General features: G+C 43.5%; 1 protein-coding gene across 1 annotated transcript; it reads left to right on the top strand.

Moving 5' to 3' along the window:
- Positions 1-3,383: 3,383 nt before the first annotated feature.
- Positions 3,384-12,699, top strand: LOC115191381 (zinc finger protein 777). The gene is made up of 6 exons (XM_029749260.1): positions 3,384-3,849; positions 4,206-4,336; positions 4,433-4,606; positions 7,624-7,773; positions 11,100-11,211; positions 11,537-12,699. Exons 1-6 carry the CDS (start codon positions 3,573-3,575, stop codon positions 12,499-12,501), a joined length of 1,809 nt encoding a protein of 602 aa, XP_029605120.1. The 5' UTR covers positions 3,384-3,572; the 3' UTR covers positions 12,502-12,699.
- The last annotated feature ends 868 nt before the right edge of the window (positions 12,700-13,567 follow it).

Here is a 13,567-nt window from a genome sequence, read left to right as displayed (position 1 = left end):
TACCTGGGATAGGATAAAGTAATCCTTCTAACCCACCCCCCCAATCCACCCCCCCAAAATAAAAATAAAATAAAATAAAAAATAAGATATAGATGTACTATTGTAAAGTGGTTGTTCCACTGGATATCATAAGGTGAATGCACCAATTTGCAAGTCGCTCTGGATAAGAGCGTCTGCTAAATTACGTAAATGTAAATGTATTGCATCTTGCCTATGTCGCTCTGTCATTGCTCATCTATATATTTATATGTATATACTCTTATTCCATTCCTTACTAAGATTTGTGGGTATTAGGTAGTTGTTGTGGAATTGTTAGAATACATGTTAGATATTGCTGCACTGTCGGAACTTAAAGCACAAGCATTTTGCTGCACTCTATAACATCTGCTGACCATGTGTATGTGACCAATAAAATTTGATTTGAAATGTTATGAGGTTACAGTACACTTCCAAGATCTTCATACAAAAGAGTAAGACAGCTATCCAGGAATTTCACAGAATCAAGGTAAATGTGTAATTCAATGGTTAAATGCTTAGTATATGATATAACAACAAACAACAGTATCATAAATGTAAGGAAAGAAAGGTGGTGTCACACCACCACTAAGGTGGTGTCACACGACTTTATGTCACACGACTAACTGGTGCCCCCGCTACTTTTATTTATATATTTTTAGGCATTTTTCTTAAAACTGCATTGTTGGTTAAGGACTTGTAAGTAAGCATTTCACACTAAGGTATTGTATTTGGCGCACGTGACAAATACAATTTGATTCGAGTTTTTGCCAAATCTGTGAAGACTCCAAGCATGAAAAAGGGTTTAAACATAAGTTCTGATTCAACTCATGAATTGTATTAAATGTATCTATATTCCCCTTTATATCTTAATGTATCCACATGAACAAAAATTGCATATGATTATTAATGACTTGGTACCCTAGTTTATAGAAAGACCCATATACACTGAGTGTACAAAACATTAGGAACACCTGCTCTTTCATGACATAGACTGACCAGGGGAATCCAGGTGAAAGCTATGATCCCTTATTGTTACTTGTTAAATCCACTTCAATCAGTATAGATGAACAGGAGAAGACAGGTTAAAGAAGGATTGAGACAATTGAGACATGGATTGTGTATGTGTGCCATTCAGTGGGCCCACCGGTTTGAGTGCGGCAAGAACTTCTACGCTGCTGAGTTTTTCGCTCTCAAATGTTTCCTGTGAGTATCAAGAATGGTCCACCACCCAAAGGACATCCAGCCAACTTGACACAACTGTGGGAAGCATTGGAGTCAACATGGGTGGAATGCTTTCGACACCTGTTAGAGCCCATGCCCCAATGAATTGAGGCTGTTCTGAGGGCAAAAGTGTGTGCAACTCAATAGGTGGTACTAATGTTTTGTACACTCAGTGTATATCACACGATGTCTGAATGCAATATTCTACCCAGGAATATTCAACACTGAAATCTGTTACTCTCGTTATTCCAAATGCATCTGAAAGTCTTTTTTGATGATAAAAATGAAAATGAATCTTTGTCTTTAATGCAGAGTTTGATTTAAACGTCAGAAGCACTCCAGTTGAATGGTTACTTTCTATGGTATAGAGTGGAATGGTTTTTCTGCTGGTGTGTCCTGAGGTAGAGCCTCTCTGAGAACCTCTTCCCGCAGTGCGTACTGGCGGACGGCTTCTCTCTGTGGACCCTCTGGTGCCTTTTCAGGTCACCAGCCTGGTCCATGCTCTGACGGATTAAGGCTGTTCTGAGGGCAAAAGGGGGTGCAACTCAATATTAGGAAGGTATTCCTAATGTTTTGTACAATCAGTGTAGTATAATTAAAGACAGAAAAACAATGCATTTAAAATGTGTGTTAAGTGTAATGATAGTATACTTTAAGATATACTAGCAAAATACATCTTGTAGTTGTAGTATATTATGTGAATTTGTAGTATATTTAAGTAAAATATACTTTTTTCTCACTTGGATAGTCAGAGGGAGTGTAAAGTTGGGATAGAGAAAGCACTGTGTGTGTGGGCGCCCATGCAGCTGGGGATCCGAAGTGCCCTGTGAGAGAGAGACAGGTTGAGATTGCCAGAGTTTGAGTGGGGCAGAAAGTGTCCTATGCTGAGGCAGTGACGAGAGTAGCGGTTAGCCCAAGGGTGAGGGATTCGACTGGGAGCCCCTCAGTGAGTAGGCCTGAAGAGTGAGCGATCCAGAGAGGTAGGGTTTCTTGCGTTTATTGCTATGGTGGCGCTTGAATCAATTTGCAGTGGAAATTTGGACATTTGTCCAAAGAAATTGAAAAATAAGAAAAATTGGCTAGGGTTGATAATTCCCCATCGTATCTTGGTAGGAGTATGTTTTCTGGAACTATGTACACCCAACTCTGTAAACCCAGTGAAGATATCCAAAGTGGTGGAGAAAGCTTTGGGTAAAGTTAAATCGGAGCAGGGCACCTATTAAAATGAGTAATTTCTGGAGTTGCATAATAAGTTGATATTGATATGCTAAAGTAAATTCCTGGAGTGGTTGATGTACGCTGGATGAATTGTGTGGTTAATGGCAAGAAGGAGAAGAGTTTGTCTGTCCTTGTCTTTTTTTATGTGGGTTCCCTCCTGACTCGAGTGCAGCTGGGATATCTGTATTATCCTGTCAGAGCCTTTATATCCAGGCCTTTGCAGTGTAACAGTTGTAAAATGTTTGGACATGTAGAAAGTGTCTGCAGACAGAAGGAGCCGAGATGTGGGACGTGTGGGGGAAACCACTTTGATGGAGACTGTATAGCAGAAGAGAAATGCAAAGGAATAAAGTATTGTAACTGTGGTAGAGAACATGAGGCGACATCCTTGGAATGCCCAAATAGGATGAAAGAGATGGAGGTGGCCAAAATCAGGGAATTCAGTCTGTCTCCTATGCGGAGACGGTAAGAAGGGTAGAAATAGTAGGAGGTCCGATGTTGTCAGGTAGGCCTCTGCAGGTTGCAGAGTTGGCCTCCCACCAGCAGGATCCAGATATCCTGTATGTAAAGAAGGTGGACTTTGTGGTTTTTATGGCAATGGTGATCAATGGCACAGCTAATGTGGAGGGAAAGTCCAGGAAGATGGGCATTTTTGTGGATGCGGCAGAGTGGTTCCTGGGACTAAAAGATTTCTCAGCGAAGGAGTTCCCTGAGGTGCTGTCAAGAGCAGTGATACCCTCTCAGGCCCCAGAGCCTGGGGAGGGAGTTATGGACGTTTGAAGAACTGAAGAAGTGAGAGATAACAAAACTGATCTCCCACTCTCACAGTATGGAGTTTCCTTTTTTCATCCCCGTACAGTTGGTGGCGGTAATGCACCATAAATATTGGATGCCAACCGCAGTAAAGAAGAAGTAACCGGAAGTGAACCACAGTGACCATGAACAATTTCTACGTTAGCGTTTTTATTGTTGTTATTTAGACGTGCAACACCCTGGATGTCAAAATATGACTAATGTAACTGCACAGCATCACATAATCACCCTATATAGTGTATAATTCGTGTTGGAGACGATTTAGTTGATAGATGTTATCTAGGTAACGCTAGCTGCTAACAATGGCTAACTGTATGGTGTTTCACACTCAAATAGCCTCTATAATGGAGGTGCTAGCGAATGCAGCCGTTGCAGAGATCTGTAAACTCGTAGACGACGACTATGCAGTGTTTCGTTTGGAAATAACTCAAAGCCAGAAAGAAAACAGGGCATTGCGGAGAAAACTACTGGAACTGAAGGTGGCACGGGAGCGCGCTGAGAGGACAATGCCAGAGCGCGTCCTCGCCATTCGTCCCAGTAGTGTCAAGATCCTCGACCGATACAGAGGAATGGCAAGAGGTACATTTTGCAGAAGGCAGAGGATGCGCGGCCTGTCGCCCCGTTCCCCTCTGGACATGTGTTCAGATGTGTTACCCAGAATTTAGTCTTGGTCAGTTTTTGGATAGTATGCAATAATTCCCCTGAGTACTTAGCTATATTAGCGCAAATACACAATATCATATTCTAACCAGATTATTGATTTACTGCTTTTCCTATTTACTCAATGAAAACAATGTGATGCATGGAACATAATACATCAATCAATAAATAGTATTTCAAGAAGTTATGATAAATGTTACCTTAGTGTACAATATACAGTTGAGCATTGACATTACCTAACCTAACCACCTCTTTCCACCCAATCACTCTCTCAGGTGAAGGACATCGCACTGGAGGCTACAGAAGCTTTGTAAAGCCTATGGGACACCATACATGGAGAGATGACCAACCAATCACTGTTGATGAGGGGAGTGGAACCTCAACCCAGCACGTTATCATGACAGAGGTTAGTTTAATAGTGTTACATCAAAATTACAGTACATCAAATGTGAGACTCCCCTATGACATTGTTATTCAATAACCTCCTCTCTTCTTGTGTCAGTCTGCAGATGCAGAGGCTGCAGGTCCTGGAGTTAAGCTGGAGAGGTCTGAAGGAGAGGAGGACCCACGACACAGCACAGATATCCAGACTGGATTGGCTGGAGTGCCCCCTGTAGCTATGGAGGACCCCACCATCGCCCCAGTGCAGCCTAGGACCCGATGCAGCATCACGGAGGTCAGTGGAACCCAGAACGCCGTTCTCAAGTCAGAGACAGACACCGAGACTTTAACGGGGCTGGGGCGACTGGGCTGTCCTCCTGCTCCCCGCTCAGAGTATTTACTTTACGGTGACCTGAGGACAGTTTTATCCAATCGGGACTCAGGTGATGCATTACCGTCTGACAATGATCCGACCTGTTCATACACTACAGAGACACAGATGATACCTGGTGACGGGCCTGTGGGCTTAGATACACAGACTAATCCAATGAGAGGGGACTGGAACCAGTACAGCAGTAGTGTATACTCTGAAGGGTTCCTAGATAAGAAAGGGGCAGGTCTAGTCGTAGATGAGATGATTGTGAAAGTTGAGCGCGACTCTCCTCAGACATGGAGTGCAGATGAGACTCACTTAAGAGAAGGACACTCGCAGGGCAACACCAGTGACTTTTTAGATTACAGGGAAAGCTTTGAGACAAATCTAAATGTTGTGACCCACTCCCCTTCACATGCGTTCAGAGATCGCGACCCAGTGTCCACGTCGATGGGGCCTTCTGATTCACACGGCCGCGTCTTTTTTGATCAGGTATTGAACTCAAACGACAGGACTAGAGCCCAGGCTCAGAGAGGGGATGCTACATCAGGCAATAGTAAAGAGAAACGGTTCCTCTGCATGTTCTGTAACAAAGCCTTCAGCTGCCCACATAATGTGGAGATCCACCAGAGGGTCCACACAGGGGTAAAACCCTTCAGCTGTACACGGTGTCATATGCGCTTTGCCCAGGCTGGCAACCTGAAGAGGCACCAGAGGGTCCACACAGGGGTTAAACCCTTCAGCTGTACCCAGTGTCACATGCGCTTCGCTGAGGCTGGTGACCTGAAGAGGCACCAGAGGGTCCACACAGGGGAGAAACCCTACAGCTGCCCCCAGTGTGAGAAGAGATTCTCCCGCCAGCACCAGCTGAAGATGCACCTGAAGGTCCACACGGGAGAAGCGCTGTTTGCCTGTACGCACTGCGGGAAGAGGTTCTCGGAGAGGAGCTACCTCAGAATACACCAGCAGAAAAATCATTCCAGTCTATAACAGAAATAAACCATTTCACGCGGTAGCTTCTTACATTTAGATCAAACCCTGCATTAAAGACAAATGTATACATTGTCATTGTTGTCAGCAGAAAATATCTACAGATACATTTGGAATAACGAGTAACAGATTTCAGTGTTGACTATTTTTGGGTAGAATATTGCATCCAGACATTGTGTGTTATAAGCCTAAAGTGTGTTACATATTATGTTTGTACTCTGTAGGGTATATGTTTACAAATGCCTGGATTACTTGTGTTCACCTACTGAATTTTTTTCCCAAGACACTTTTAATGAGAAAATAAATGCATTTCAAGAAGTTAATGTTGATTTTTAGTTGGGTCATGTGTATGTGTGGTTTTCATATGGTTTATGTAAAACGTGTTTATGTTTAATAAACTCAAAATGGGACTTTTCATTCTAAGACTTTCATTTAGATTCTCTTTAATATACATTATATATGATCTCAACAGTGCTTCATAACCAATATACACTTACTAAATATACCTACTAGGCCCATCATTTAACGCGCGACATGTTTATCGCTGTACATTTTTCGGATGCCGTTAATTGCGTTTCCATAGCTTCACCGCATGGAACCTTTTAAGCGCATGTGTTTCCGCACCGGCGATTTTAAGTGCAGAACACAACAGGGAACACCGCTACAGTTAATGCTTGCACCTTTGCATAGCTGAAGACCGTGTGCTTCTAGCCCAAATCATGTGAAAGTTATACCCAGTATTACAGGAGCTATGTTTTTTATTTTTTTTCTGCTGCAGATTGGTGCGCATGTCACAGGCTGTTTTAAACTACTCGCAAGCTGCTGTTTTTTGGTTTGATAACAAACACCATTGTTTAGCAAGCTAGTTATGTTACCTAGCGACCTGATAACTTGACCACTGACTAGGCTATGCACAAATGTGGATGGCACAGGAAGAACTGAAAAGGAATTGGCTCCTCAGAGTTGCTTCAAAGGTAGGCTGCATACGCAAGTGTGTGTGTGTGTGTGTGTGTGTGTGTGTGTGTGTGTGTGTGTGTGTGTGTGTGAGAGAGAGAGAGAGGATGTGTTTTTCAAGTTTCACGGTTTTATTGTCATGTGCACTAGTACAGTGAAATGTCTTTATTTCTTTCTCTTTCCCACAAAGCAGTAATCACAGTCAATACTGTGAGAGAGCCGGTGTGGGAGGGAGAGTGCGTAGGACTATGTGTGTAAAGTTATCTGAACAGTACAGATGGTTACAATGTTTTCATCAGTTTAAAAGCTCTTTGTATCCATAGCGACAGTTGTTTTTTCCTAGAATGCCTGAAGCTTTAACAGTACTTAAAACTGTGTGTGTAAGAGAGGGAGTGTGTGTGTCTGTACTATGTACAAGTGTTACACTTCAAGAACATTCATAAGAGGGAGTAGGCCTACTCAAACATTGGGAGCAGTAATAGCTGTAGCTATGTTAGTGACGTGTGTTGTTCATGGTGGAAATGCTATTAAAAGATTTTGACGTAGATCATTTTGTGTTTCCGTTCCTTACAATCAAAGCATAGTACGCCTGTACCTCAATGCACTACTTTTTAAATGGAAAAATCTTTCTTTGGGGCCAAATTTGAGCAGATTAATCACGATTAACTAATGCCATTAACTTGATTATTGTCATCGTTTGACAGCCCTAATACCAACACATACCCACACACTAACAAACACCTACTGTACGCGTCAAAATAGTTTAGTCAGGTTTGTCTGATGACTTTTGACTTATCATTGTTGACTTATATTTATCCACAACATAAAATGTATGTCCACTATGATGGGTTTAACAACAATGAAGTCATTCTGTAGCTACATTATAGAACTCAAACGTATTAGGGATGGGTAAACAATCCATGCTGAAAGCGTGTTTATTATCTGTGTGTGCGTGTACCTTAAGGAGTGTAATCTGTATCACCTCTCTCTTCCAGGAGGAGGAGGGTCCAGAGTTGCTGCTGGTGAAGGAGGAGGGTCTGGGGAACCCTGACGGGACCATGGTCATGGAGGACAACCAGACTACACCTCCTGAACCCACAGAGGAACCAGCTGAGCAGCACAGGACCACACACAGTCTCACTGAGGTGAGCCCAATGTGAACTGGGTTGTTCCACGAAATGAGTGCCTTTTAAAACATATTTTTAAGTTGAAACTGTGCACCAATATTACATTTAAAAGCCTCCCGAGTGGCACAGCGGTCTAAGGCACTGCATCGCAGTGTTGAGGCATCACGACAGCCTAGGTTTGATCCCAGGCTGTGTCACATCCGGCCGTGACCAGGAGTCCCATAGGGCAGCGCACAATTGGCCCAGTGTCATCTGGGTTTGGCCGGGTGGCTTTACTTGGCTCATCGCGCTCTAGTGACTCCTTGTGGCGAGCCAACTGACTTCAGTTGTCAGTTTCCTCTGACACATTGGTGCGGCTGGCTTTCGGGTTACGCAAGCAGGTGTTAAGAAGCAGCGCGGCTTGGCGGGTCATGTTTCGGAGGAAGCATGACTCGACCTTCGCCTCTTCCGAGCCTGTTGGGGAGTTGCAGCGATGAGGCAAGATCGTAACTTCCAATTGGATATGACAAAATTGGGGAGAAAATTACAACAACAAAAATATATACTGTTCCCGATTTTCTGGAACCCAACTTGCCTATTGATACAGAGATTTCTGTGCATGTGCTGGATTTTTTTTACATAGCTGCTGCCCACTCAGCTGCCCACTCTGCTGCCCTACGTAGCTAAAATTGATACAATATTGTTTTCCTCATCAATCGGCACATAATACCCCATAATGACAAAGTGAAAACAGGTTTTTATAAATATTAGCAAATTTAAAAAGCAAAAAAAAAAACGTATTTACATTAGTATTCAGACCCTTTGCTATGAGACTCAAAATTGAGCTCAGGTGCATCGTGTTTCCATTGATCATCCTTGATGTTGGTAAATTCAATTGATTGTACATGATTTGGAAAGGCACATACCTGTCTACAGTGCATTCGGAAAGTATTCAGAACCCTTGACTTTTTCCACGTTTTGTTACGTTACAGCCTTGTTCTAAAATTGCTGAAATTGTTTTTTTTCCCCTCATCAATCTACACACAACCCCCCCATAATGACAATGCAAATTAGTATTTTTGAAATTTTTGCAAATGTATTAAAAATTCAGAGCTGAAATGGCACATTTACATAAGTATTCAGACCCTTTACTCAGTACTTTGTTGAAGCACCTTTGGGTATGACGCTACAAGCTTGGCACACCTGTATTTGGGGAGTTTCTCCCATTCTTCTCTGCAGATCCTCTCAAGCTTTGTCAGGTTGGATCGGGACTGTCACTGCATATCTGTTTTCAGGTCTCCCCAGAGATGTTAAATCGGGTTAAAGTCCGGGCTCTGGCTGGGCCATTTAAGGATATTCAGAGACTTATCCCGAAACCACTCCTGCGTTGTCTTGGCTGTGTCCTTAGGGTCGTTTTACTGTTGGAAGGTGAACCTTCGCCCCAGTCTGAGGTCCTGAGCGCTCTGGAGCAGGTTTTCATCAAGGATCTCTCTGTACTTTGTGCCATTCATCTTTCCCTCGATCCTGACTAGTCTCTGAAAAACATCCCCACAGCATGATGCTGCCACCACCATGCTTCACTGTAGGGATGGTGCCAGGTTTCTTCCAGATGTGACGCTTGGCATTCAGGCCAAAGAGTTCAATCTTGGTTTCATCAGATCAGAAAATATTTTTTCTCATGGTCTGAGAGTCCTTCACTGTAGGTGCCTTTTGTCAAACTCCAAGCAGGCTGTCATGTGCCTTTTTACTGAGGAGTGGATTCCGTCTGGCCACTCTACAATAGAGGCCTGAGTGGTGGAGTGCTGCAGAGATGGTTGTCCTTCTGGAAGATTGGGGTATTGTGTGTAGATTGATTAAATAATTTTACACACAATTTTAGAATAAGGCTGTGACGTAACAAAATGTGGAAAAAGTCAAGGGGTTTGAATACTTTCCGAATGCATTGCATATGCAAAGGTCAGTACTCCTACTCTGAGACTCTTTGTGGATACGGCCCGGTCTTGATTCATGTCATCTTAAAAGGTAAGTTCTGCCACTTTTCAATCTTATAATCATCATTTCCAGCACCAAACCAGTGTCTACATATGTGAAAACAGACTGTGGTGAAAAAGACAAGGTCCTAAAAAAATGCTTCTCTGTGACGGATTAAAAGTAAAAAACATTCATTTTCAAAACCTGCATCGAGTTTCTAGCCCAAGGGAGGGTATTTTCTTGCTCCCCACATCACTGCAAATCTCAGTGTTTGAATATCACTTTATGTCATTGGGTAGAATATTTTTACCTTATTCTTTTCTACTTAACTTTAGAAATGTGCCGTTTTCACATACCTAATGTGTTTCCATGGTCGAGCAGCTGCACACAAACTTAAGATCACCATGTGCAATGCCAAGCGTCTGCTGGAGTGGTGTAAAGCTAGCCACCATTAGACTCTGGAGCAGTGGAAACGCGTTCTCTTAAGTGATGAATCACGCTTCACCATCTGGCAGTCCGACGGACTAATCTAGGTTTGGCGGACGCCAGGAGAACTCTACCTGTCCCATTGCATAGTGCCAACTGTTAAGTTTGATGGATGAAGAATAATGGTCTGGGGCTGTTTTTCATGGTTCGGGCAAGGCCCCTTAGTTCCAGTGAAGGGAAATCTTAATGCTATAGCATACAATGACATTTTAGACGATACTGTGCTTCCACCTTTGTGAAAACAGTTTGGGGAAGGCCCTTTTCCTGTTTCAGCATGACAATGCCCCCATGCACAAAGCGAGGTCCATACAGAAATGGTTTGTCGAGATCGGTGTTGAAGACCTTGACAGGCCTGTACAGAGGCCTGACCTCAACCTCATCTAACACCTTTGGGATGAATTGGAACGCCGACTGCGAGCCAGGCCTAATCGCCCAACATCAGTGCCCGACCTCACTAATGCTCTTGTGGCTGAATGGAAGGAAGTCCCTGCAGCAATGTTCCAACATCTAGTGGAAAGCCTTCTCAGAAGAGCGGAGGCTGTTATGGTAGCAAAGGGGGGACCAACTCCATATTAATGTCCATGATTTTGGAAAGGGATGTTCTACGAGCAGGTATCCACATATACTAAAAGTATGTTGACACTGGTATTTTGATGGAGATAATGAAAGTGAGGTTGAAAAGTGGTGGAGTTGCCCTTTAAGTGTGAGACCATGCCTTTGAATTATCAAACCATTAAAGAGTGTCAAGTAATCAAATCAACCAATATGTTTGCATAGTATCAAATCAACTAACATGTTTGCATAGTACTCATAGCAATCCCTCATTTCCCAATCAGAAGAGGCTCCATAGCAGGGTGCTCATATCAGATTTCTTGATCCAACATCCTCTCACTCTGTATCTCTTACAGTCAGTAGACATGGAGGATGGGAAGCCTGATCTGCTGCTGGTCAAAGAGGAGACAATAGAAGATGGACCAGAGAGCATTGACCTGCTGAGTGGACTAAAGATGGGGGAGCAAGGTAAGGGAGAAATACATATTTACATTTTAGTAATTTAGTAGACACTCTTATCCAGAGCAACTTACAGGAGCAATTAGGTTTAAGTACCTTGCTCAAGGGCACATCGACAGACTTTTCAGCTAGTCGGCCCAATGCTCTTAACCGCTAGGCTACCTGCCTACATACAGTAATAGATCTTCATTGGGAATAGTGATGCGCCTGACTATTTTCTTTTCTATTTTTTCTTAATTCATAAAATAAAATCATGTATGAACTTGACCAGGTAATTGACAACAAAAAAACTCTGCCATGTTTGTAAAGTCTATTTTGTAACCTCTTCCTGCAGGTGGTTGGCTGGAAGGTAACAGAGGAGACTGGTCGACCATTTTGGATTCCCAGACCCAGACCGGTGCAGCCAAGGGCCCAGGGGACAACATCACTGAGCAGGCCAGGACCAGAGGTGACATAGTGGAGGTCAGTGGATGGGACAGCGTCCTCAACTCTGGACTGGGGAACAACACTGTTAACCACTACCAGAAACAGACAGTCGAACACAAAACAACATCCGAATTTAGTCTCCATGACAACAGACTGGCTGAGACCAGGGCGAGGCATAGATTTGGTCCATGGGGACTGGGAGGTATCCATATGAGGCGGGAGAGAACAGAAACAAACTCTGCTAGCGATACTCCATCCTGCTCCTATAGTTGTGATTCAGAGACACCGTTGGCGCCTCAGGTTAACCCCCAAACAGGTACTGCCTTCAGCCTGCCTTCTATAGGTTCTATCAACTGGAACATGGACCCTGTGACAACACAGACACTCCCCGGTCTTTGTCCTTCTCACAATATCCTAATGTTAAACCAGACCTCAGACAATGCCAGTGCTTCAACTTTAAATGGCTACACAAGCCCATTGACAAATGACAGTAGTAGTGATGCGATCAGTAGATACGGTGGCAAAGAGAAGCGCTTCCCGTGTTCATTCTGTGGGAAAGCCTTCAGTTTCTGCAAACAGGTAGAAATCCACCAAAGGATGCACACGGGGGAGAAACCATTCGGCTGCCACCTGTGCCAGGCCAGTTTTTCACAATCGTCCAGCCTGAAGAGGCACCAGAGAGTCCACACAGGGGAGAAACCCTACTGCTGCCCCCAGTGCGAGAAGAGGTTCTCCCGCCAGCACCAGCTGAAGATGCACCTGAAGGTCCACACGGGAGAAAGGCCATTCGACTGTACTCACTGTGGGAAGAGGTTCTCAGAGAGGAGATACCTCAAGATGCACCAGCAGAAAAACCATTCCACTATAACATAGGAAGTAACCATTCCACTCGATAGCTTCTGATGCTAAGATCAACCCCTGCATTAAAGGTAGACGCAGCAAGATGACATAGATGCATAAAATAAACAGCAGTCGTGGGTCAATCGTTGAAGTGCAAGGCCCAGACATTGTGATATACAGTTGACGTCGGAAGCTTACATACACCTTATCCAAATACATTTAAACTCAGTTTTTCACAATTCCTGACATTTAATCCTAGTAAAAATTCCCTGTCTTAGGTCAGTTAGGATCACCAATTTATTATAAGAATGTGAAATGTCAGAATAATAATAGAGAGAATTATTTATTTCAGCTTTTATTTATTTCATAAATTCTGATGGCCACTCCAATACCTTGACTTTGTTGTCCTTAAGCCATTTTGCCACAACTTTGGAAGTATGCTTGGGGTCATTGTCCATTTGGAAGACCCATTTGTGACCAAGCTTTAACTTTCTGACTGATGTCTTGAGATGTTGCTTCAATATATTCACATAGTTTTCCTACCTCATGATGCCATCTATTTTGTGAAGTGTACCAGACCCTCCTGCAACAATACACCCCCACAACATGATGCTTCCACCCCGTGCTTTACGGTTGGGATGGTGTTCTTCAGCTTGCAAGCATCCCCCTTTTTCCTCCAAACATAACAATGGTCATTATGGCCAAACAGTTCTAATTTTGTTTCATCAGACCAGAGGACATTTCTCCAAAAAGCACGATATTTCTCCCCATGTGCAGTTGCAAACCATAGTCTGGCTTTTTTATGGCGGTTTTGGAGCAGTGGCTTCTTCCTTGCTGAGCGCCTTTCAGGTTATGTCGATATAGGATTCGTTTTACTGCGGATATAGATACGGTTTCCTCCAGCATCTTCACAAGGTCCTTTGCTGTTGTTCTGGGATTGATTTGCACTTTTCGCACCAAAGTACGTTCATCTCTAGGAGACAGAACGCGTCTCATTCCTGAGCGGTATGACTGCTGCGTGGTCCCATGATGTTTATACTTGCGTACTATTGTTTGTACAGATGAACGTGGTACCTTCAGGCGTTTGGAAATTTCTCCC

The sequence above is a fragment of the Salmo trutta genome, chromosome 4, assembly GCF_901001165.1.
Source record: "Salmo trutta chromosome 4, fSalTru1.1, whole genome shotgun sequence".
Lineage (NCBI taxonomy): Eukaryota > Metazoa > Chordata > Actinopteri > Salmoniformes > Salmonidae > Salmo > Salmo trutta.
Note: the sequence above shows the minus strand (reverse complement) of the source record. Positions and strands in the feature narration are given on the sequence as shown.

Excerpts from the sequence above, each read along its gene's own strand:
- LOC115191381 (XM_029749260.1), top strand. The coding sequence starts at position 3,573 with ATGGCTAACTGTATGGTGTTTCACACTCAAATAGCCTCTATAATGGAG. Across the intron at positions 4,337-4,432 it reads AGCACGTTATCATGACAGAG|TCTGCAGATGCAGAGGCTGC; the intron begins GTTAGTTTAATA and ends TTCTTGTGTCAG. Across the intron at positions 11,212-11,536 it reads ACTAAAGATGGGGGAGCAAG|GTGGTTGGCTGGAAGGTAAC; the intron begins GTAAGGGAGAAA and ends CTCTTCCTGCAG.